Source organism: Panthera pardus, unplaced genomic scaffold (genome assembly GCF_024362965.1).
Source record: "Panthera pardus isolate Hobbes unplaced genomic scaffold, ASM2436296v1 HiC_scaffold_27, whole genome shotgun sequence".
NCBI classification, from domain to species: Eukaryota; Metazoa; Chordata; class Mammalia; order Carnivora; family Felidae; genus Panthera; species Panthera pardus.
Genome location: NW_026526843.1, coordinates 73,354,495 through 73,380,461, shown reverse-complemented (window position 1 = coordinate 73,380,461; position 25,967 = coordinate 73,354,495). Strand labels below are relative to the sequence as shown.

Here is a 25,967-nt window from a genome sequence, read left to right as displayed (position 1 = left end):
GTGTGACTGCCTATAACTTTTCTTACCATGAAGCACTCCGCATGTGAGGCTGTAGTCAGGGTTGTTTCTGGTGGTTTGATAATGCTTGCATGCTGCTTTTTGGTTTTCTGTCACTGTCCTAGTTGATCAAAACTTCACCTCAGCCAGCATTTCTCTTCAGTTAACCACAACTTCATATTCATCTCCTATCCTCTCTGGTCTTTCCATTCCCCAGCATTTTGAGTGGTAAAAGTATTTTCTGTCAGGTAGAAAATAGTGACAGTTGCCACTGAAGTGCTTGCTATTTCACACAAATACCACTTCATTCCTTCAACTTCTTGGACCTTCTAAATTGGCCCCATGTCTAAATCAGGGTATTTGACACTCCTAGATGACTCTACTGCCTTTCTGCCAGTTAGTTCATCTTCCTAACAAAATCATCAATAGGATTACAGTATCCACTAGCTGCACAATTTATGGGGAAGCACAAGATTAATCTTGTCAGCTGCAATTTATCTTGAACATGTTCATGTTTAGTACTCAAAAACATTGTAACCTTCTCTCAACACAGGAAATACTTAAGGCAGTGTATGTACTTTTTATTTTCCAAAAGCAATTGTCATTTTTCTCATAAAATGTTTATGAACCAAAGTGGCTAAAAGCAATGCCTCAAATAACCAGAAATGACATTTTGTTGATACAAATTGTATCTCTTTTTTTCCTGATTGTATAAAAACAAATGTACAAAACTCATATTAAACTAAGTTCGATACTGACTTTTCATCATAATGTTTGTGGCACTGTGTGTCACAAGAAAACAGCCTGGTCACGAGGGAGCGATTTCCAAGTAGTAGCTTATAGACAAAGACAATTTTTCAAGGCTTCTTTATTATTATGCACACAGCTATTATGTGTGCAGTTTCAAGCACTATATTGCATAAGTTTTCTTTAGCTTATTAAATTTAATATGTCCCTGCAAAAGGGATTTTGTGTAAAAAGTGTGTTAGTGAATAATCTGCAAGAATCTATAAATGGAGCTGTACAATTCTGAATGCATAAATCTAGTGTGGTTTTTAGTGAAGTTATTAGAGAACTTTTTTTTATACCGAGGTCTGTATACTTCTTGACTTTTCCATTTTGTCTTTAATTATAAAACAACAAATACAAAGAAGAATTGGAACTTCCTCAGCTCTCTTGATAATAAAGTCAGGCTTCCTTCCTAGGGTTAAGCATATGTCCTTCAGAATACTTACCTCCAAACACTGAGCAGGGTTACTACACAGTGTTTTGTGTGATTTTCAAGGAACAGTGTATTTTGCAAGAGGTGCTTTGTACTTTTAAGTTTTTTCACTGAGTTACTGAACTCCTAGCAAGTTGGTGCCTGTTCAAACCTTAGATTTTGTAAATTTTGTGATTCTTTTTTTGTAATTTTGTTGTCATTTTTATTTCAATCTGAAGAAGTGTGATTCTGGAGTGGTATGGTCAATCCAGGCACCAGAGCCTTTTCAAAGGTAACATTACAGCCATTGCACTCTATCTTAAAGTACAAGGTATGGAAGGGAGAATGACAGATACCTTATGCAAAGGGTCTATAAAACTTTCCCTCTAATACTATAAATATAAAGTACACACACACACTGCTAGTTTTCAGAACACTTTGAAAACCCATTTTTTTTCTATTTTAAAACAAATTATCTTTATATGGTAATTCAAACATTGATAACCATTAACCTTTGGCACTGAGCTTTCTTCTAACACAGAAGAGTTCATTTTGAGAGGCAGTTAGTTACTGTTCTATCTATGCTGTAAGTGTGGGACTTTGTACAAATGCCCTTTTTGAGGGCAAACAATTTCAATACACTTTTACTCTGTGAACCAGGTCTGACACTGCACAGGGAAAATAATGTTAAGCTATCCAAAGAGCCCTGCTCAGGTTTCCTCCTAACCCTTCTCTGCCTTCCCCTAATTTTCTTCTCCTCAGGTCTAACACTGAGGAGGGCATAGTCTTAAACTGAAGTGGCACTACAGTTAGTTCTCAATGGAAACCAAACCAGTTCATTTTGGGAAACGGCTTGCCTAAAGTAGTCGATGCCTTTGAAAAGACTTAGCATATTCAATGTCTATCATATTGTAGCTAGCTATATACATAGGCAGATTGACTATTTCTAGTCCTGGTTTGTATATCACTGAGCTATAGTACTTTGCTTTATCCATTTGTGGGATTAAACAATACTGTTTAATGGTTGTAAACTTTTATAAAACCTCTTTGGGTTTTTTGTTTGACCCAAACATAATGTAAGTCTCAATGACAAAATACACAAAGCCAACCAGAGTTGAGTGGAAATATATCCTGTCCCCAGTTTTGTCTACCCCTGTAATGCAGGTGCAATGCTTTGCAATGTTCTCACTAGCATGAATGTGCTATACTCCTTAACGAGGTTTTAATTTGTTTCACCTATAATCATGATTGAAAATGCTGTATCATTGACAACAATGAACTGTAACCACACTTATTTTCTGCATAAACTATTTGTCTACTAACTACTAATGCCTGTGTTTCTTTAAGAACATCAACAACAAAAGCCATATTACACCTACCTATACACACTCTAGTTCACTTCTAAACTTAAATTTCTATCCTTAGGGAATTTAAATAAAAACTTGAAACTACAAAAAAAATTCTGTCCTTGGAACTTGCATCTTGAGATAAGCTGTAAGGAGAGGGATCTCTCTGAATGAGTTCATCTGAATTTTATCACAATAAGCATATGCCTTCTTCTATCTTTGTATAGTAACACAGCTCCAAGTGTTAATCATCTTGTGTTTCCCACAGGGCTGGACTGGGGCCAGGCCTCCACTCATGGGTCAGAACTAAGTGGAGGCCTCAGGGCCCAGGCTTAGTTTCTCCTCTGAATATTCTCAGGGCCACAAAAATACTCTGTTGGACATGAGTTAACATATCAGAGCTAGAAGCAGCCTGGCACCCTATACGTTACAGAGAAGTCACAGGTGGAATGCTCAGCTGCATCAACTCCATCAAGTTATAGGTGTGGGAACTGAGGCTGCAAGAACTGAAGAGATTTGACTAAGACTGAACAGGGAGTTAATCACAAAGCCACTACTGGAACCACAGGCTTCATTGCTCCCAGGCCAATGAGCCCTTTATTACAGTGGTGTCTGCTCTTCCCTCAGGCTTTTTAGGAGTTTCCTACCCTCACCCCAACCTCCTTACCCCATGCACAATCCAGGCCAGTCCCATTCTAAAGGCAGAGATGACCACAGTTGCTGCAGGAGAGCCCAGCCTAAGCCTTTCGAAGGGGCTATTCATAAATCTGAGAATATTTCTTTTATCATCTTTTTGGGACTAAGAGTGTTCATCTCTCCTTGTCTTTTTCCTGCCTCCTTTCACATTTCTCAGGCATACACGTATTAAGTTTTTAGAACCAAATAGCGACCTGGTCTATACTGGGCTAGGGAAGGACAGAGGAGGAGTACAGTTCCTGTCTTCTAGAACTTGCACTCATGTGAGGAAATGAGGCACACTTACAGAATATGTTAATAAATTAAGACTTTCTTGGAGAGCAGTGGCAGCCTGAGTGTTTGGGGAGTGGTAGAATTCCAAGAAGTGGCAATTCAGTATCCAATGCCTCTCCCTAGTAATAGGTGGGAAATAACTAGTTTGACCATTTCCTTCTCTAGCTCACCTCTCTGGCCTCAGGACCTATCATGTTCCAATTATCCTGGACTCTTCACTGGTGCCCCAACACGCCATACTCTTTCTTATCCCTTCCAAATTTTTACCTTACTTCTACTCTGATTTGCCTTTGAAGACTCACTGATAATGTTACCTCCTCTATTAAGCTGTCCCACCTCCTCCATCAAGCATTGTTAGTGCTTATCCAGTGGGATCTTGAACAATCCCTCTATCTTATCACTTGTTATTTTTCTAATTATGTTGGCATGCAGACTCCTCTACAAATAAGGCAGTTCTTTAGAAACAGAAACTGTGTTCTTCATCACCGATAAATTATCAGAAGGGGTGACTCTCAATTACTGTTGTTGAATTAACAGTATAATCTACATTTCCTTCCCTTGTTCCCCAGTTAAATGTGTACAGTCCAAAGCCTTTTTCTAATCCATCTCTGATCTCTAGTCAGAAAGAAAAGGTCCAAGAGCACTTGCTTCCTGGCTGGTCCTCCCTTACCCCTTTCCCTCACCTGACTCAACCTCTGACCCTATCGTCTAAAGCAGCCCTTCCCAGAGACCTGGCTTCACAAATCCTAGGTTTCAGGACTCCAGCAAATAATGGGCTTTGACTCTGGACCTGAACTAGAAATGAGCTCATATAATCTGTTTCTCATCTTTAGGTCAGTCTTTGAAAGCCAGGGGAAATCACTTTGTCCTAAGTTATACAGACCTGAGTCCTGGGTTCGAGGTCCACTAATCCTGGCATGAACCCACATGGCTCACACATACAAAGCATGGTACACTTTAAAGAGCAATTTCATATCTATTACCTTTTTTCTGATCCTTACAACAAACCTGTGAGGTAAATATTACCCTCCTACAGATGAAGAAGCTGGCATAAGTTACCCAAGGTTGCTCCCATGAGTGGTGGAATTCCCTGGAACCCAGGTCTTTAGGCAGATTTTTTTTGCTTTCTATTCCAGTGATCTCAAACTTCAGCATGCATCAGAATCATGTGGTGATTGTTAAACCAGATTTCTGCCCACCCTTAACCTTTCTGATTCAGGTCAGTAATGGGGTTCAATAATTTGCATTTCTAACAATTACCCAGATAATGCTGATGTTGTAAAAAACTTGGATCTATATACTATTAACTTGTTTTGTGCCCTTGGACAAATCCTTTCTTTTTGTCAGCCTCTGTGTCTCAATGCATAAAATTAGGTGTTAGACCAGCATGATTTCCAAATTTTTGGCAAAAATTATCTTACATACAATACCAATACATACATAATATATGAAATCCAGGCAGCTCCAGAGAAGTGGTAGAGGGTAACCACAAGTTTGCAACACCCATCTCCACATGGAGCAGGTGCTGAGCTACATCATAGAGTACATGTTCATAAATCTCTTGGCTATATGTGGCTTAGATGCTCTGGGATCCTTCAGCTCTGACATTCCACAATGCTGAAAGACAGCATTTACCATTGTGGCAGGGGTGGGAAGATTTGGAGGTAAACTGACTTTGTGTTAACCAGTGCAGGAGACTGCTCCACCCAATCCTAATGCTTGGGTCTACAAAAGATAGGAAATCTTAACCCTGTTGGGCTGTTGGGCTGTTGGACTGATGGACCCTTTGATAATCTTATTAGATCTGTGGGCCAGTTCTAGAAAAATGATTATATACACATACCCACAAAGATATTCTGGATACCCTTTAAGAGATGTTGGGGACTTCACAGGGATCCTACCTCAAGTTAACATTTGACAGTGCTCTGGCATAACATTTCCACTAAATTCCTCCTTGGAATTTTCACAGCATAAGCCCTCTCCTTTTTTCATCATTCCTTAGCTCCAAGCTACCCCTTGGGCCAGCTTCTTGTCTGAAATGTTGCCTAGATCTGTCCCTTGCTTCCCCTTGTCTGGGCCCAACTTGGCCCCAGAGAGATGCACACTCTCTTGCTCAGCTATCACTCTCCCCAGAATTGATAATACCATAGCCAGACTTTACCTCAACCTCCACCCTAAAAAAAAAAAAAAAAAACAAAGAACTTGTGGCACACCAGAGCTCCCTTAGGGCACTTAGCAGAACATCAGGTTATAATTGGCAACTTTTGTCTTTTCTCACAGGCAGAGGGCTCTGAGGGATGTGAACATGATTTATTCATCCCAGTGTCTTAGCAGCTCAGAGCCGACACAGTGTAGGCACTCGAGTGTCTGAGGGAATTGGGTGACCTCAGAGAAGGAGCTCTGGGTCACTCCATAAGATATTCTCTGTCTCCAATGCCTACTATAGTAAAGTCCACTCTATCTTTCTTGGCCAAAGGAATGGAAAAATAACAAAGGATTTTCTTTGGCTTTCATTTGCTGTTTAGTGCCCAGTGAGGGTAAGCAAGGAAATGAACCAGAAGCCTCCTAGGTAGCATCAGGAAGGCCTGGATCTTCCCACTGTCAGGGAGGTTCTGAGCAGATTCGCCTGATGCTGGCTGGGCTCTATAGACACCAATGCTTCTCTTATGGGGCCTAATGCTTCTAAGTAAGCTGGCCCCATGCTACAGGTCACAGAAATTAAAATGATTTGAATCAGGAAGAAAGTATGAGTGGGGCCTGGTTGTGAAAATGACTGGGGTAGTGGGCCCAAGGGGCAAAAGGACCAAGCTTCTGCTTAAAGTCCTGTTATGATCCCACATTCTCTGCCGCCCCCTAGAATAAAGGGAGAACTACACTGGTTTGCCCCAGCACACATCCCCTCATCTAACAAATATCAAAACTGTTTATTTTTTATTGTTTTTCAAAACAAAATTAAAAAAAAAAAACAAAACAGTCAAAATTCCACTCTGATGGAAAGTTGAGCTGATACGGCTGATATGGACTGTCTTCCAGGTTGTTTCATGGAGCATCAAGTGCACTGGGGGAAGAGCAAGGGGACAAGAAGGGCAGGAGTGAGGGACAAAAGGGGCAGGGAATGAATGGGTTGTTGCGCCAGCAGGACTGAATAAACACTTTGCACCAGAATGGGTATCAGAAGAGCTGTAGGCCAGTTTTGAGTCCATGCAGCTGGCCCTGGCTCCAGAGAAGGCCCTCCAAGTTGCTGCTGCCGTTGCTACTGTTGCTGCAGTTGTCACTGCCCATGCCACAGCTCAAGCCAAGGGTGCTGTGGAGAGAGGGGGGAGGGGTCAGTCAGGGAAGGAGGCAGCTTTAGGCTCTAGAAGGGCTAAGGGTATTTGATGCATGTGTGTCTATGGAAAGGACCCACCCTCCTGCCTAGTTTTACAAAGAAGAGTATGGAACAAATCTGAAAAACTATTTCAGATGGCCCCAGGGATAGTTTTGCCTTCCCAATTGCCATCTCAATTGAGATGGAGGGAAGGAGTAGAACTTTTCAAATGAAACTTTATTCAGAGTCCCAGTATATAAACCAGATCAAAGCAGAACTATTTCAGTTGAGGTAGGAGGGAGGACCTGTAACCACCCCACCCCAGGAAGATATTGAAAGTGGCCACCTTAACAGGTCTTTTTCCAAGGCCCTACATCTTGGGGGCCCAGAGTACCCTGAGCTGGATCCCTCCCACGTCCAATAGCTGGTTAAGGCATCCAAGGCCAGGACTGGGCTACAGAGCTAGGCCCAGATCCCATCCCAGGACTGCAAGGTTACTCTAGGGAGAGGACTGCCTTCTCCCTCCCTGGTGCTGCTCAGAACACTCAATTCCCCTGCTTCCTGCAGATCAAAGGTCCTTCCAGGTAGATGAGGGTGACAGCTGAAAGCAAAGCCATCATCCTCCCCTCAGGCAGATCCATGGTTACACTACTGCAGCTGAAACCCTCAGAGATGATCTAGTCCCATCCCAGCCCATCGTCTACCATCTTACAGATAGGGGAACTGAGGCCCAGAGATGAAAAGGGACTTTCTCAAGGCCACACAGTCAAGTCAGGGGTGCAGCTGGGGTGGCATACTTGCTCCAGCAGAGGAAGCCTCCCTACTACAGGAGGTATGGGAGCTGGGCCCACTCCCCTTCCTTTTGGAATTAACAGCTCTACCTACCCACACTTGATACCATGGTGCTCATCAAGCCAGCATTATTCAAGGGGAGAGGAGGTCTTTCAGACACGTGGGCCCCACTCCCAACTATAGACTCTCTGGTTTTCCCAGCTGCCTCATCTCCTCTCTAAGAGGCCTGCTGTCCCCTGGCCTAGGACAGAGAGTCCATAGCACTGCCTTGGCCCTGGCCTGTTGCTGCGGCCCCTGGGTTCTATAGCTCTCTCCCTGAATGTCCAGAGGAAGAGGGGCTCATTTCCCAGGGAGTGGGCAGGCAGCACAGGGGAAGACCCACAGAGGTCTCTCTCTGGTGCTCATAGGATTCTCCCAGTCACAATGGCCCCGCATTCCAGAATGTACAAGCCCTCTGTCTGTTACCAGCAGACACACACACACACACACACACACACACACACACACACACACAAACTGGATGCAATCTGAGATGGGTGCCAAGCCAGCTCTGTGAGGCTACCTCAATACCACCACCAACCTCGCCCCCCACCACCAACTAGGGACTGGGAGTCCTGGCAAATGCCCAGCCAGGGACTGGAGCTTATCCAACACTCACTTAGGCCCTGACTGGGGGAAGCTACCTTCCCCACCCATCTTGCTTTGTGTCTCTCCCTTCCTCCCTCCCTCCCTCCTGCAGGAGGCAGAGAAAGGGATAAGAATTCCTGCTGCCAGTGGCACTCACCCAGTCTTGCATGTTGGGGGTTCCAGCCGCTGCTCTAGCACAGGCTGGTCCAAAAGATACATGGTGTCATAATTTTCCAGCATAAGCTCTGCTGGGTCCTCAGTCTGACCTGGCATTAGGCCTAAGGGAAAGGTATCCCATCGTACATCTTCTGTGAAGCCAAGGGAGGAAGTAAAAGTGGGTTGATTAGATAGTTCTCAGAGTGGTGTACAGGCCTAACTACACGGTCTACCCACCCATTTCAATTAGCCTCTCAGCATGGGATTTCTGTGCATGTCCAGCCTCACTCCTGTCTGCATCATTTCTCATGAGCTCCTCTCTACCTTCACACTCCCCACCCCTTCCATACTAGGCTATTCACTCTTCATTGCCCTTATCCCCTCTATGTGTTCACACATACCCACACATGCCACCACAACCCACTCCCAAGTCCACACGTGCCATGCACACAACTAAAAACATATTTGTTCTCCCACCTCCCCAGATATGTCCCCAACATAGACATAGACAAGAACAACTTCTTCAGACCTAGCTGTATCACTGCCTCAACTTCTCACCTGCTCTGTACACACATATATTCTGGAGAGTCTGGATACTCCAGAATTCCCACACCTCATCCCCAAACCCAGATACCTCAAGAGTATGTGAAAGGCCTAGATTTCCTGCACATCTACACACAATCCCCACCCCCAACGTGTCTGAATGCCACATCATTTCTTAGTGGCCTTGCATTTAGATAGATACACACACACACACACACACACACCCCACCTCAGAGTGTACTCTCTCTCAGAGGTATTATACTCCCCCTGCCCCTTTGCAAGGTCTTACTGCCCCCAGATATACACACACAGAACATCCCTTACCTAGGGAAGGGGTGTCTTATTGCATATCCCACTCCCCACTGCCATCTAAGTATACACACTTAGGCATATAGACTGACCCTCCATTCAATGAGTGCTCCCAGTTTCACTCTGCCTCCTACACCTCTCATTCACAGGAATACAAGCCAGAAATCTTAATGTCTCTATATTCCCAAATATGTGTATGCCCACACAGAAGCAGCAATGGAAAGAGGGAGAATAAAAGACTTTAATATCCTGCCTTTCCACTTTCATAAACCACTCCCCTACCACCCCAAAGAAATTCCACTTTAGAACAAACCATATCAGGCACAACCGACCCCCTCTGTCCTACCACTTAAACACCCTCTACATAGTATTATAGTAAAGCCTCATCCCCACCCTTACAATGGTGCATCCAGTGTTTTCAAGCAAAGCCTTCATGAGCTCCTCCAAGTGGGTCCAATTTCAGGCCTTCTGCATCTCCTTGGTACCCTAAAAGTTCTCTGTAATAATGCCCTGGCATTCTGGACTAGGTTTTTATGTTATCCACAGAACCACACACCCTGACTCTTTTCCAGGAAGGAAGTTGTGCCTATCTTAATGCCCTGTGTTGCCCTATAAATACAAAGATGCCTTCGCACACAGGGACCACTTTCTCCATGTCTGTCACTGACCCGACCATCTTCCCTCCCCTCCCCATCAGCAGCATCCCCAACCCTGTCTACATCATGGCCCCTGCCTCTCTAGCCTGACATCTGTGTACATGTCCCTCAGTGACAACACAGACACACACAGGCTACCTCTGGATGGTTATCTCACTGCCTGTTCTCACACCTTTATACCCCTACCTCTCATTGCAGAGATACCCCTCCCTCACAGAGATACCTTCTGTCTCACTTAGGTCTCAGTGACCCTGCCTCTTCTTCCAAAAACATACATGACCATGTGTACATCTATGCACAGATTCATAGCATCCACTTCACAATGACTTCACAGTCCCTACTCTTTCTCACATACTCATACAATTCTGCCTATGTCAATGCCCCTCCCATTCAATATTTACAAAGATCCCAAACACGGCCCTCCTTGTACTAAGGAGTTCTCTGCCACCATGCCTTTCTATATGCAGCATGTTCAGGCAGGTAAACAGATGTAAACATGTTCCCCTACCCCTAGCACTCAGTGCCTTTATGCCCCAGACCTTCCACACATGTCCACATAAGAGCAAAGGCTCCACCTTTCCCCCTAAGTTCCTTCACTGTCTTCCCCATCTCTCCCTATTGTTCCCTAACATGCCTACCCTATGCCACACCCAGTCCCAGCTGTTTTCCTTCCCTCTTTCAGGTTCCATCATACTGACTGCCCTGCATCTACCCCTGCCTCCACGGTATATACATATACACATGCCCACACACACATATACACCAAAATGTTCTTTCCTTCAGGGTCTCCCTGCCTCAAGGTTCCTATCCCCTAACCTAAACAAAGGCACTCAAAACACATCCATTAGCAGGAACAGATTCATACACCCCCACTTTCTTATCACCTAATTCTTTCTTTCCCCCTCTAGGCTTTGTCCCATTAACTTGTATGCTCACCCCAAAGCCACACCACTCCTTATTTTCACTCTTCTGCTTTCCTTTCCACTTCCTCTAACTTAATACCTGTTTTCCTTCTCATATACACAGCAAAATTCTGTCTCATCACCACCCAGCCCTCATGTGTCCATACACATTCACATATAAATAGGAAGCATTATTTGTTTACCTGCTCCTGGATCACTGCATACAAAAAACAAATGCAGAATCATATATATCCACCCATCTCTCACTTTCTCCTCTGTGTTCTGCTGCTCAGTGCCCACACCCACACTATCCCCTCTGAATGTGTTCTCTGCATGAAGCATCCAGTAGCATGATAGCTCTTAGGGCCTGGAAGCTTATATACTGTCCTCAAGGGGAAGAAAGCCAGGTGCCACCCACACACCAGGCTGCCTCCCAGACCTGCCTCATACTGGCTAACTTCTGCTATTTTCCATCTCCTCTAGGGTGGAGGGAAGCCTCAAGAGCCAGCCAGAGAAGGAAGATTGGTGTGAGAGAAAGTGGGTACCAGGCTTCTTACCAGAGCTAATTTGCCATGCAGAGCCCTGTAAAGCTCCTGTTTTCTGGGCCAGGAGCCTGGAATTCTCAGCAGTGGAAGACTCCTCAGTAGAGAAAGGCTCCACCTCCATTCTCTCCTCCTCCTCCTCCTCCTCCTCCTCCTCTTCATCATCATCATCTTCATCCTCCTCCTCATCCCACTTCTGGTCATCGTTTTCCTCTTCCTCCTCCTCCACCTGATTTTCCAATACCTCTTTCTCCTCTTCATTTTTCTGGAGATCATTAAGGCTGCCCTGCTCCTCCTGCTGCTGGGGTTCTTCAGATCCAAAGCTGGAACCAGCTGGTTTGAGGCTCCAATACAGGCTGTCCAGTGTATATGGAGACTTCCCAATGGGGGAGGCCTCTGAGCCCTCCTGTACTAGGCTGTTTTCTCCACTCTGGGTGTAAATGGAACAGATGCGCAGCAGCTTCTCCTGCTCCTCATCTGGAAGGACCTGTCCCATGGCTTTGAAGACACTGAGCAAAGGGAGGGGTGGGGTAAGAAAGATTCAAAATCTCAAGTCACTTTATACTCCAATACTACCTGGTTTGAAGTTGGTCTCTTGAGTTTCCAGACCTAGCTCTGAAAGGCAGTGCAGAAGAACATACAAAAACAGAAAGGGCCCAGGGACCCTGAACAAGCTCTGTGATTCATCTCTGTCGCTCACTTCAATCCTCAGTAAAATGAGGATGGCACTTGACTTATAGGGTTGTTGGGAAGAATAAATAAGATATTTCACATAGAATGCCTGGCATAGTGCCTAGCACACAGTGAGTGGGCATGTAATAAATGATAGCTATTAGTCTGTACTAAATGCTGTGTAAATACACAAACTAGGCAGTAGACCCACAGGGCTGGACATGGGAATGGCAGATCCCTCTCTTCCAATGGCTTAGCTGAGCAATTTGTCCTGAGCTTCAAAGATATGCCTGGAAGTGTGCTGAGCAACTTATACATGGAATACAAAATTTGATCCCTTTTCAGGAACAACTACAGCCCAACCTGGAATGGAGGAAAAGAAAAAAAGTCAGTGGTTGACAAGACAAAGCAAGATGTGGGGTGGGGAGGCCACATGAGCACTGCAGACCTTGGGCACTACAATAGCTGAAGAGAGGCAGAAAGCACAAGGAGGGCAGGAAAGATCAAGGGAGGGCTTTATACAGAGACAAAAGTGAGCACACTGTACTGGGTACACGTAGTGGGAGTAGCTTTGCTCCAGGGGAAGGGCTGTGCTGGGGAGCTGTGGGAGAAAAAGAAGACTGCAAAGGTTAAATGTGCATGTTGGGCACAGGGGGTCACCTGATGACTCTATGCACAGCTGATGGCTCCACCTCTGAAGATCACCATGGTGCCTGTGTAGAGGATGGCCATGTGGAAGATAGACTAGATGGGGAAGCCTGAGGACAGGGAGACCAGGGAGCGAGTGAGGGTTGACCTAGGGCACTGACTATGGAGATGAGGAGAGAAGCCATGAAAGACAGAGTAGGGTTTGGTGGCCGGATGGTAGGAGTTGGGCAAAGGGGAGTTAAAGATGATGATAGTGTGCACCAACAGACACAGAGCCAAAAGGAAGGAGAGCTCCTGGGGAGGAAGAGGATCAACATCCCTTGTACAGCCTCATATAGAACCAGGCACCTGGTCACTGCTGAAGGCATGGATGGAGTGGACAAATAGTTTCCTTCTAGGGGTATTTAGTTTGTGAACTGTGGGTCATTCATGGAGGTTGTCATATGCTTAGCAGGCTATTTGATCACATATGATCTCTGGTCACTGGGGGTAGGGCTGGGGACTAGTGACTCTACTGGGACACCCTTTCTGCATGGCTAATTTCATTACTCCAAGAGGACACTGGCTCAAACTGAAGTGATATCAGCTGGCGGGGAGAAGTTCTTAAAAAGTTTCCAGCCTTGGGGCACCTTGGTGGCTCAGTGGGTTAAGTATCTGCTTTTGGCTCAGGTCATGATCTCGCGGTTCATGGGTTTGAGCCCCACATCAGGCTCTCTGCTTTGCACACAGAGCCCACTTCAGATCCTCTATCCCCCTCTCTCTCTGCCCCTCCCCCACTTGTGCTCACGCTCTTGCTCTGTCTCCAAGAAAATAAAAATAAAAACTTTAAAAAGTTTCCAGCATTTTTGGATGAAAAGCCAGAGAGAAACTCACTGTGGTCCATTAGTATGATTAATAATGAATATTCCCAGGCACTTGATATTGGCAAGATGCTGTATCACCACTGTTTATCATTACCCACATGCTATCTCAAGCTGTCTAGTCTAACCACTGAAGTGTAGGGGTGATATCAATCTTAAAATGCATCTCTCTCCTCAGGTTTGCCTGGTCATAGGTCAGGTTGTAGAAAGAATGCAGATTTTGGACTCTGTCCCACCATCAACAAACTGTGTCACTTTTGGATAAGTTACTTCACTCCTCAGCGTCTCAATGTCTTTTTTACCAAATAAGAAGACTGTTGTGTCACATGATATTACTTCTACAAAAAGCACAGCACCATGTCTGACAGTTATTTGCCAGTGGTATCTTTTATTTTTTTCCTCTCAGGAAAACAAAGCCAAGTTCTGTATGTGCCTACTAATACATACTTTTGCAATTGTGCAATCTAATGGAACATTCATTGTAGAAAGAGACAGGAGTAAGGACAGGATATCTGGATTCTGGTCCCAGCTCTGACTTGCAGACTTACCACTGACTTGTAGCATAATAGCTAGGGTAATCCTGTGTCTCAATCTGTGTATTGGGTGATTAGGACTAGATTCACTGATTATCTTGGAAACGCAGAATCTGTGCACAAGGAGTCATACCCAAGTAAGTCGCAGTTACTGTTGGTATGTGTCGCATCCCTCTGGTATGCTTGGATTGGGAGAAGATCTCTGTGGTCCAGACTTCTCCAAGACCAGCAGCTTCCACTCTGCAGGCACTTAGGATTGGAAAGTACCTTAAAGGCCACCTATCCAAACCTCTGCATGCTGCTCTTTTCATTTCCTCCCCCCATTACATTCACATGGTCTTTCTAGACTTTGAAACTTTGTTTATTCTTTTTCCTGTTGGAATTTCTCAAATGCCCTCACTGTCATGCTTTCTTGAACCCTCCAAACTTTTTTGGTTCTCCTCCCAGTGTCCCACCCATCCATATCACTTCTCTTTAGAGCACACACATCTGTCAATTTAGCTGTTTGGTTCAGTTCCATCTCCTGGAGGTCTTGTCCTGGCTGACATTCTCTATAAAGCCACATTTTTTTTCTTGTAAGCTACCACTGTACCAATGCCATCAGGTTTCAAGAAAGACTTGCTCACTCAATGGAGGGATCAGGGGACTAAGAGGGTCTTGGCATCCAGACTCCCACTTCAATTAGTCCCCAGGCACAGAGTTAGCTCCCACCAAAGACAGCACTGCCGTCAATGAGACAGCAGAGTATAGTTTAGTTCAAGAATGTTTACTGAGGCCTATTTAGGACCTGGATCTATATGGTGTGTTAGGGCACAGATGGCTAATACAGAGCCCTTACCTTTGAAAAGCTTAAGTCTGATAAAGGGAAGGAAACACTATGGTAAGTAGAGATGGTAACACAAAATCTCAGATTTTGAAGTCAGCATGACAGCATATATAGTGAAGATAGGGAGAAGAAGAGGATTACTTCAGGATTGGGATGGGAATAAAATAACCAATTCTCTTTTGGTCTGTGGGCTATCCACGGGGACATGTCTGACACACAGTCAAATATAGGAGGGTGGATCTTGGGGGTAAGGCCAGGACTAGATAAAGAGATTTGGGCCTTGGTACTTTATAGGAACTAGGAAAACAGCACAGGCATTTTAAGAAGGGAGTGGTAAATAGCCATAATGCAGCAACAGACAAGAGTTCACTGGATTTGGTAATTTGGAGGTCTAAGCAGTTTTGGGAGTAAATGTCAAATTATAGCAGGTTGAGGAATAAGAGGGTAGTGAGGAAATCAAGACTATTGAGTATAGACTACTCTTTTGAGATGTTTTAATGGGGGAAGGAAGGAGTGATAAGCTGGTAATAACCCAACACAAGGATGCAGGGTCAAAGGAGATTTTCCTTGTGTTACTACTGTTTTAAGATGAAAAAAAAAAAAAACCGAGGCATGTTCATAGGTTGAAAATTAAGAGTGACTAGAGCAAAGGAGAGGCAGGGGTAAGGGCCCAGAGACGCTGGCAGAGGTGGCTCCAGGGCATAGATGGAAGAGCAGGCTTTGAGATGGGACAAAGCCACCTCATCCCAAGATTAGCAAGATGGTTGAATGTAGCCGCAGATTAGTTCACGAGGACTGGACCTCAGGTTGAGGGGGCCTTCCTGGATGTTTTCCTGTGCTTGAGGAAGCTAGGGTGAAATGGGAGAGGGGGAGGGGCTTGAGGTCAGTGGTAAGGGTTTAGAAAAGTGGGGAAATGGGAGAGAAAGTGGGCAGACAACAAGTAAAAGAGAACAGTTCAGGCAAGCTGAACTGAGGCCTGCCTGAGATTAAAAATCATACTGCTGTAATGGCATCAATCCACAGTGATATGTGGTTTTTTCCAGCAGAGCTCAGCTACCCAGGCTGAGGAATAGGGGAAGCAGAGTGGGTCATATCAATCCCAGCTCAGGGGTTTGCAAGTCAGATACACCAAAGGATGGGCAGAGCAGAGGGTCCTGATCATGAGTGGTTGAAGCAATGAACAAAAGATAGGATGGAGGGGAAGCAAGGTTGAAGGAGAGAGGAAATGGAGGAATGGAGGTCTCGATGCAGGCAAAGGGCTAACATCATGGGATGCAAGGATGAGAAAATGTAGGTCAAGAGGTTATGGTCACTGAGAAGAATGTTGGGATGTCAGGTTTCAGAGGCAGAGGAGCTCTGAATGATGGAAATGGGTTGCTGAGTGTAGTGGAAAATGAAGGTCACTAGAGTTGAAGAGCTGAAGAGTATCAGATGAGACACTCAAATGAAACAGATATTGCTCCAGAAAGCAAGAAGATAATTGTGTGCTAAAGGCTTCCATGAATATGAGGGAAGTGGCTCAGGGTCAGAATATGAAAGAGAAAAGGAAAGGGAGACAACCACAGGTATTTACAGGAACCAGTGCAATATTCAGTTTGACTACAGCACCCAGGGTAGACTGGGTAAAGGGGAATACAGGAGGTATGGTTACCATGATAGGTTGGGACAGAATCTGAAAGATGTTTGAATGTCAGGCTAAGAAGCCTAGAGGATGGCAATAGGAAGCCACTGAAAATCAGTGAGCACCTATGAAAGGCACACAAATGAGAGGCATAACAAAGGAGAACAGCACTGGGCTCAGAGTCAGAAGACTGGGTTCAGTAATAAACAGCAGCTACCATTTATTGTGCACTTACTCTGTACAGGCCACTGTGCTAAGCACTCTGGGGTGGAAGGGGGCATAGATTATCTCATTCACTCTCATACTGGACTCAGTTCAGCCAGGTCTTAAGCTGTGTGACCTTAGGCAAGAATACCATGCCTCTCCCCTATCTGGGACTCAGATCTCCCACCTGTTAGTAGGAGGGGAATGGGATTCAGAGTCTTTTGCAAGAGCCCAGTCCAACTCTGCCACCCTAGGGCTGTGTGGCCCTGAGGCCAGGGCCTCACCCTCTTACCAGATGGAATTCAAGACACTTACAGCTGAAGGAGTTGGGAGCTAGCCCAGCAAGGTGAGCCCAAGCAGGACTCAACCACCCGGGGCCAGTCAAGGGAGGCAGAGCAGTTGAATAGCCTCCAGCTCCTTCTTGCTTCCCACTGGCTTGCAGAAAATCGGCGGGCATTCCGTCCTGACAGAGAAGAGAGGGTTTGAGGAGAAGGAAAAAGTAAGCCCCCCACCCAACCTTGTACTTTTAAAAGCTTGGCTCTGTCCCTCCCTATTCCCCTGACTCCCCACTCTATTCCTCCCAATTGCTCAAGCATTTAGGCCCTTGTGTCCCAGACCGAGTTTAGTTGGCCCTGAGAAAAAAAAGCTACAAGATTTGTCCACTGCTATTGTGGTGCCCTCCTGGGCAAGCCTAAACCTTTAACAAGAAATGTGTCAGCCTGGTGCTATTCAGCTGAGAGCTGAGAACAATGGCAGATGCTCCTGCCTGGGCTGTGTTAGGCCCTGAGACTAGGGCCAGACTCTCTCACCAGTCTTGGTGTTAGCCACAATCAGTTCAATGGTCCATCTGAGGATGTAGGTGGGCCGGATCCCACTGTCCCCCAAGGTTGGCAGCTCGGAGAACATCCTCTCTAGCAGGGCCTGCGTGAAGGTCTGGGAATGCAGACCCCTGAGCAGGGGCTGCCAGAATTGAGAAAACGGCTTTGGCACCAGGATGTCACTCAAGTCCATGTTCTCTGGTTTGTGAGGGATATAGGTTGATAAGGAAAGGGGAGGCAGGGGCCGATGGGAGACCGGGAAGGAGGAGAGGGAAAAAGGCAGGGAAGAAAGAAGAAAATGAGAGGGAGAGAGAAGGTGTAGAGGAAGGGGAAGAGAGAGAGGGAGGAGGGGGGCCCACCAACAACAGAGTTGCCACCAGAGAACAGAAAGAGAAGAGCAGAACAGCAAGGAGAGAAACCAGTTAGTATCTGGCAACCAACTGATTTAAAACAGAGTATTTAAAAAAAGCTCTGGTTCTAGCTTCAGCTTTGTCAATAACTCACTGTGTAACTTTGGGTCAGTACCTTCCCCTCTCTGGACCTCAGTCTGCCCATCTGTAACATGAGGATGTTGAACTAGATGACCTCACAAGGCCCTTCCAGTTCTGCTGTTCTAGCTCACTAGCAAGCGACTAAATCACAATTAACATAGCACAATAATAACATTAAGACTTATCCCATCCCATCCCATCCCATCCCATCCCATCCCATCCCATCCACCCCACCTAATTCCAGACCACCTAAGAGTAGCCCAGAAACTGAGTACCAGTGGGGCTACTTGTCCTGCTCATCTGAGACAGGCTTCCAGAGGCTATGGAATGGCAGGAAACAGCCTTTGCCTTCCAGTTCTGGGCCACCCAGCCACCAGTAAACACAGTACTCTAAGACTGAAGTAAGTCCCCAGGACCATACCTTCATAGTCTATCTGCAAAGCTGCCAACTGTTCAAATGTGGGGATAAGAAAGCCATCATCCAGAAAAGCATCCAACACAGCCTCCCTGAAGCAAGATGACAATTAAGCCAACTAAGCAGAGAGAAGACCCTCTTCTACCCCCCACCCACTCCCAAGGCACCTTATGCCTCTGACTCAGGTGGGCAAAGCAGCATGGGGGGAAGCGGGAAGCAAAGGTAACTGACAGTTGGATCTCATGCCTCAGCCTTCTGGGACAGAGGATGGGTCAGAGACTGGGATCAGTGGATTCTGAACAAACATTTACCAAGCACATGCTGATCTAATGCCCATAATGAGGGCAGTAGCAGCTGAACAAGCCTGAAAACACAGATGGAGAAAAGTCCCAGGCCCACAGAGAGTTAAATGCCTAAGGTCACAGAGTCAAGGGCTTTTAGACTTTAGCTACTACTCAGTCTTTTTGTTTCTCTTGACAGTCCTCCAATCTCTTATCCTTCCTCTTCTACATGGTTGCCCTCTTTCAGATCCTAGAAGCAGAAACTTTGGGGACTCAGTTGCTGGAGTAAACATAATCCTTAATCTCAGGGACCTCAAGAACCTAGAACTAAATTATAGAGGTTGAAAGTGTAGCTAAAAGTGAAACCAACAACAGCCAGCTGTATTCTCCTGAGCGAGCAGTTTCTCCAAGAGAGAGTCCCCTAGCTGACCAGGCCTAGAGGTAGAACATCAGTTCCCAAGGTGACTCAATGCCCAGAGGCATTGTCAGATCATGTTGTCATGCTCAGATCCCTCCCTCCACCAGGCTTGAGGTGGAAAGGGATATCCTTCCATCCATCTCCCACCTCCTCAGGTCAGTATCCAGGAAGAGCACTTAAAGCAGCCAGCCAATTGCCTGCTCAGCATAACCAGGCAGACATTACAATACAGAGGTACAGGAATAGTTGTCACAACTGCTGGGTGGCCTGTGCTGAAGGGTGCCAAGAAACCTAGGGTGGGCAGACACTGATAAAACATCTTTGGAACTAGTAATATCCTGGGAATGAAGAAGACTCTCAGGGCAATCCCAACCTGCACTGCAGGCTCCCAGCCAGGCCCACCCTACCACATATACAACCTTTCTAATACTCTCTGTCCCATTCCAGATTTCTTCCAACTCCTCCTAGTTTGGAAGGCCTAGCAATGCTTTCATTGGTTCTTAGTGGAAGGTTCCCCAAAGTCCTTTCCAGGTGAATTTAGGTAGCAAGAGCCAAGAACCAGGTAGGAAAGGAATGGATAGACACTGTTTGCTCTGGATTGAACTGAGCAGTATTTTGAGGGTAGGGGGGAAAGAAGGCTCATGGCCACACTAAGCAGGGAAGGACTTACTCTTTCAAAGAGCCAGACCCTGGGAAGGCCTCTCCTTTGTTCCCCTAACCACAACTATTCAAGGGATTAATACTCCCTGATTGCAGTTCAAAAAGATCTGCAGTGCCCACCATATCTTTTACCTCAAAGTTGGACAAAGGCTAGACAGTGAAGTGGTAAAGAGATGAAAGGCTTTTCCTACTTGCCCAGAGCTCCACATGCCACTTGACACAGAGGAACAAAGCTGGCCAGGGGACTGATGACAGCAGACATTCCTGTCTCTGGTCATTTTAGTGATTCAGAGTAGGCAATCTCTACCTGGTAGCTGGGAGGGCCAAGGGAAGGGGGTCATGCAGAACACAGGTCACCCCACAGGGGATCAGGATTATCCCTAAGATTTCCTTATAGCAGAGGTTGGCAAGCTGGGATATGGAAACCTATTTCAGTGAGGCGGCTAGAGTAGGCAGCCCCTAATTATCTAGTTACACACCTGTTCTCACATGTAATGCCCTTGAGCTCTGCCAGGATGCATTCTACAGGTGGAGACAGGTTGTTCCATGCCTTAACAGCCTGAGGTAAATACCTAAATTTCTCAAGCACCTGCCAGCAAAGAGGTTACCATGAGAAAGGTGGTTCAGCCGGGCAACCCTCTCCCACCCTTCAAGGATCCCTTCCCATAGGACCTCTCAGTACCTCCCTTCAGGGGTAGGACCACAACTCCCTTACTGACCCCACAATTAAAATTATCCTGACCTTCAAATGCCAGACTTTATTTTCTTCTTCCACCTCCCTCCTCCTCTTGAATTTCCTGTGGCTCCCAATCACCAGACACCCCAATACTGAGATGTACAGTGGGGCATTTTGTTGGAATGGGGCCAGAGACAATTGGGCCCAGGAATTAGGGGAAGCAATAGGTTATGGAAGAAAGGGAATCAGATGACCAAGATTCGAATTCTGGTTCTATCGCTAACTACATATGTGACCTGGGGTCAGTCCCTTCACTAATCTGTGGTTTCAATTCCTTCATCTGTGAAAAGGGTCAAGCTGAATGGTTTCTAAGCTACCTCCCTTCCTGCTAAAATAGCAACCCTCAAGTTCACCTGATCTAGGAAAGTTCCTGGGTGCCATATGCTTATCAGCTGCAGTACTGCAGGACTATGCAACCACCTATGCCCAGTTGTTCCCTACCACCCAGTGGGGCAGATATCCACAAACTTCCATCATCTGCTCTCTTCCATCGGTGTGAAGGGTCAGCAAACTGGATTCTGCTTCTCTTGTTTCCTTCCTAGTTCCCCCCTTTCTCTTTCTGAGAAGTTCCCTCAAGCTCTGCCACTTTTCTTTCAAATTCCTTCTCAGGACTTCTCTCAGGAAGCTGGCAAGAAGGAAGAAATGGCTGGGGCAAATGAAAATACACAAAGTCAAGGGTGCTTTCTTACCTTAAACTGCTCCTCTTCGTATAATACCAGCAGTTCTCGGGCTCTTTCTGAAAACAGAGTATGAAAACAGATAGGGCAGCCCAGCCCTCTGTTCCTCATGGGACTCTGAGTCCTTCTCACCTTATTTCTTGAGTTGTAAATTTGGAACTAGAATTCTTGCCTCTCCTACTTCACAGGGTTCAAGAGAAATGGTATGTGACAGTAACTTTTTTAAGCTAAAACTCACTACAACCCCAGAGGATATGCTAAGCCAGGGAAATAACCAGTGTCAACCCTAAGTCTGAGTCTTCCAGACTCTTGAGCCCCTCTATACTGCCTCTGCCCCCCAAGGACACCTACCATATAGCTCTTTATGTCTCAGAGCCTTTTCCCAATGTGAATCAACCTCTTTGTTGCTTTCACTGTTTCCATCAACCCTGACATCCAGTTCTGCACCTTTCCCCTTATCCTTAGGCTCTGTTCTCTGTTCTGTGATGTCATCAACAACAATGTTTTTATCTTCCTCTTGGTCTTCTTCATCTGTCTCTTCCCTATCCTCCTCCAACTCCCAGGTTTCTCTCAGGCTATTCTCCAGTTGGCGGCACCAGTATGTCTTCTGGAGCCAATTCAGAACAAAATAACAGCCTAAACGAGGGGAGGAAGAAAGGAAGTGTCATATGACTAGCCATAGGCAAACAGCTCCTAGCAGGCCCCCAGCCTCATAAGCATTATGGGAAGACCCCAGGGAAGAGGCTTAACTCTAAGAAGGCACACATCTCAAATATCTAGAAGCAGCCATTCTTGCTCTGGGTTATCTCCCTGTTCTTTGCTTTCTCATGCTCACCAGCAACTTTCCTAGAAGAAACTAATACCAGTATTAGAGATGGGATGCCAAAAATAACATAGGGCTGGCAAGTGAAAGAATAGGGACCCAGACCCACTAGCTAGTTACATGGCCTTGGCTGAGTCTCTTCTCTTTTCTAGATCTCAGTTTCCCCAACATGACAGGGCTAGGCTGAATCAGTTAGGATAGGGTGTCTAAAGAACCTCTGGGTTCATGACATTTGATGGCTCACACCTCTCAGCCTGCCTTCCATTCCCCTCTTTAGGCAAAAAATTTAAGGGGATGCCAAAAATTAAAGTAATCAAGATATCAAAACAGGATCAGAATAGCATCCTGCCAAGCCATAGTGGAGTCTGAAGCAAAAGGAAAAATGAGTAATGGTAATCCTGTCTTTACTTAATTTTTTGACATTTTGTTCATTGTGGGTTTTTCCACATTAAAATGTTATTTAATTCAATTACTGAGCTTTTGACACCCACTTAAAGTTTGTGCCCAAAACAAGTGCTTCACTTGCCTCTCCCTAGTTCTGGCTCTGATACCAGTTAAAGACCCTCCTCCTTCTCCCTCTCCCCACAGTGCCACCCAGTCCAGGCTCCTGGACTTAACTATGATAGATATACTTCCTTAAGTCTCACCTCTGCGGCAGTCATTTATATGGGGCATTTTCTTATGAGTCAACTCATGGCGAAGTTCAACAATCCAATCCGGAATGTTTACCTGATTGTGAGAGAGGTGTGAGTACAGAAATCAGACAATATTAAAGTTGGAAGGGACCACAGAGATGAATTAGCCTGGCCTCCCTGCATTTGACAGAGAAATTGAGGTCTTGATGAGGTTCCAGTCTTAGTGGCAGAGCCAAGATTATAAACAAGGTCTCCTTATTCTTTTTACTCTGTGTAGATGATCTTGAAAATCAGGAAAGATATCTGCCTCCTCCAACCACCAATGACCCTCTTCCAATAAAGAGATTCCTATGAATGGGCATTAACAATCACCTCCAGCCTTCCTCTGCCTTGTCTGTATTAGTCTGAATCCTTGGGTACCCTTTATCCTTCCTCCCTCTCTCCCATACCCCTTTTCAGGAAGTTCTCTTGATGACTGAGAACCTGCCTGCCCTCTGGGCCTCTACACACCTCATATACTCACTCAGGACAGGAATGTCAGGCCTTTTCATGCTGCTTGGTTGGGTTTATCTCCTGCCTCAGACTGCCAGCTCCCAGAAGGCAGGCATTGTGACTGCCACCTCTTTCTTGTCCTCACCCGGTGGAGCATTCCAGTGCCTTAGCTTCACTGGCCTACTCCAAACAAGCTGGAAAAGCCAAGCCACTGAATATAGCAGCTATGAGCAAGGGAGCAAGTCTGCTACTTTCAAGCTGGAGGCTGAGGCTCTGGGGTTCTTGCTTGGCTTGGCTGGTAGTGGTGGGATGAGCTAGTCTGACTGCATGCCCACATCACCCCATGCCCCATTTAGTAAGGCAATTTTGTCATACACACCTCCTGAGCCAGGAACTTGAGAGGGAGCTTGACAAACTTTGTCTTCCTCTCGGAAATGAGATTCACAAACCTGGAGTTGGGGAAGAAATAAGTGGCATAGCCCAAGGAACTGTTTTACTCAAACCAGTAGGGCTTCAAAACACCTTGCTGAGTTACTGACACCTTGCATTTCTACAACCTTTCCAATAACTGTTCTGTCTTGTTCTTATGACTGGTATCAGCCAGCACAGGGATGTCTGCCCTGTACTGAAGCCATACAGATGAATAAGATACTGCTCTGGCCTTGAAGAGGTCAGTCTAGGATAAATATTCATGGCACGATATAACATACTATGCTAGATAATATTTTATAAATGCTAAAACAAAAGACTATCTACATCAAATGATATGGGGAGCCCACCTAAATGATGGATAAGATAAAAAGAACTAGGGAGGACCTCAATGCACAAAAAGGAAATAGCAGGAGATGAACAGACTTCAACAGATGAGAAAATTCAGTGGCAGCCTTTTTCCTGATGTGTATGAAACAGCTAGAATCACTCTGAATTACTTTGTAAATCAGGAATTCCCCGCCCATGTGTCCACTTCAACTCAGCAACCTTTCAGTGTTCATGGACAAAAGGGGAACATGATGGTGCTAGGTATATATGAGGGAAGGGTTGAAAAGTCCACATTAAGTCATAGCCAAGGACATCAAACCAGAGAAGTTCGTCTGGGTAAAGGGTAAGAAAAAAAATTAAATTGTCAAAGCTGGAAGAGACTCACTGAGATCACTTGGTCTAAACCACCCCTACCCCACATTCCAGAAAAAGAAGGAAAGAAAAATGGAGGATAGAAGGCTCTCAGGAAAAAAAAAAAAAAAAAAAAAAAAAAAAAAAGAGGAATGTGTGTTGACAGGGTGTACCAAAAGCTGTCAAATCAAACCACAGCGTGACCCATAAAGAGGGACACATGGGGCTTTTTGTTTCAGGTAGCACGTAAAGCCAAGCTTTGCTTATCAAGTGCTACCCCCACCCCCATTCCTCTACCCACCCCCACTCCTACCCCTGTACATCTTACCTGACCAACGCCATGCCATAGAGCAGTCTAAGTTCATCAGTGCCCAAGCCACCAGTTACATCCATGAGCTTACAGCGTACCAGGTCAGCAGTAGAAGCCACTGCCAGGGGGAGTTCGTTGCCTAACCTAAAGGGCCACAATCCAGCACCATCACAAAGGTCCCTTACCCTGATCCACCCTCCCCCTCAGAACCTAGGTTGCTGTAAGTTATTCCAATTATATAACTGAACTATCTCAAGAGTGCATGACAGGACACAAATCAAGTGGGAAGGGGGAAGATAATGTCCCTAGGATCCAATAGTATACAGCGCATGAGAGGCTGGCTAGGGTATACAAAGGACACCTAACTGCTAGGCAATCAACCAAAAATTAAATGTGGACATACCTCTTTCTTTCACTCTACAACTTCAACTCATTCAGTTAGAGAAGACCTTATCCTTTGCTCCCCAATCTTACCAACTGGACTGAGGCGCCCCATTCAAACGTGGTTTTGTTAGCAAGCACCCCCACCCCAGCTCAATTCAACTCAGAAATACACCCTAGATTGTTAACCTACTCCTTAAACCCTGGCTCAGCAACGCTGGTCCCTACAGCACCATCCCCAAGATGGAAGAAGGTAAGGGTTAAAGCTAGATTTAAGAAGAGGTGGCTGAGGCACACTCCCTTTCTTTCTTTCTGCAAACAGGATTAGTACCAAAACTTGGCTGCTTGACTTTCCCCCAGGCTCTTGGGAAAGGGGCAACGCCCAAACCACTCATAAGGACGTTAGACATTTAGGAGAAGATTGCAGAATAGGGCCTTTATAAGAATCCTACAAAGAAGAGTTGAGGCTCCACCAGCATGCAAGAGGGCTGAGCCTGCATCCTTACCTGCTTCTCCACACGGTGATGCGGTTCAGGGCGTACCGCTGCAATTTATGGTCGTCACAGAACAGATATACCATCACCTGATCCCACTCGGCCCTACTGAGCCAGGCGACCACGATGCGCTGGGCCCAAAGTGGTGACGACCCTTTCTCTTTGACGCACTTCCCGCACCACGCACTCCACACGCGATCCATCCCCTAAGGACCCACACCTGTCCAGGCCCCCGGATTCCCACCGGACACTGGCCTGCAGGCCCCCAGATTCCCACCGGACTGCAGGCCTTGTACTGGACCGAGTGGCTTTCAGTTCAACGTGCTACCCTCGCTCCAAACCACCGCCCTGCCAGCAGCCAATGGAAAAGCGTGACCCAGACGCAAGCCCGCCTTCCAGAGTTAACGTGGCAAATCGTAACACGAGGGCTGGAGCCAACCTCACCACAAATTGGGGGCACAGCCTCGCCAGCCGGAAGTGTTCTTTTCTCAAAGCAACCGTACCGGCTGCAACCG

General features: G+C 45.9%; 1 protein-coding gene across 5 annotated transcripts; it reads right to left on the bottom strand.

Annotated features, from left to right (window-relative positions):
• Positions 1–554: 554 nt before the first annotated feature.
• On the bottom strand, positions 555–25,821 carry LAS1L (LAS1 like ribosome biogenesis factor). 5 transcript variants are annotated; one of them, XM_019439344.2, is made up of 14 exons: positions 25,465–25,815; positions 24,596–24,721; positions 23,537–23,606; positions 22,678–22,759; positions 21,559–21,843; positions 21,220–21,266; positions 20,274–20,383; positions 18,442–18,527; positions 18,034–18,084; positions 17,521–17,727; positions 17,027–17,174; positions 11,363–11,856; positions 8,397–8,547; positions 555–6,817 (listed from the first exon to the last, which is right to left on the bottom strand). In XM_019439344.2, the coding sequence occupies exons 1-14, from the start codon at positions 25,653–25,655 to the stop codon at positions 6,685–6,687; spliced, it is 2,181 nt and encodes a 726-aa protein (XP_019294889.2). In that variant the 5' UTR covers positions 25,656–25,815; the 3' UTR covers positions 555–6,684. The 5 variants fall into 5 exon arrangements, with proteins under 5 accessions (XP_019294889.2, XP_019294892.2, XP_019294893.2 ...); XM_019439347.2 differs by having other exon boundaries at positions 21,655–21,843; XM_019439348.2 differs by lacking the exon at positions 24,596–24,721 and having other exon boundaries at positions 25,465–25,816.
• Between the last annotated feature and the right edge of the window lie 146 nt (positions 25,822–25,967).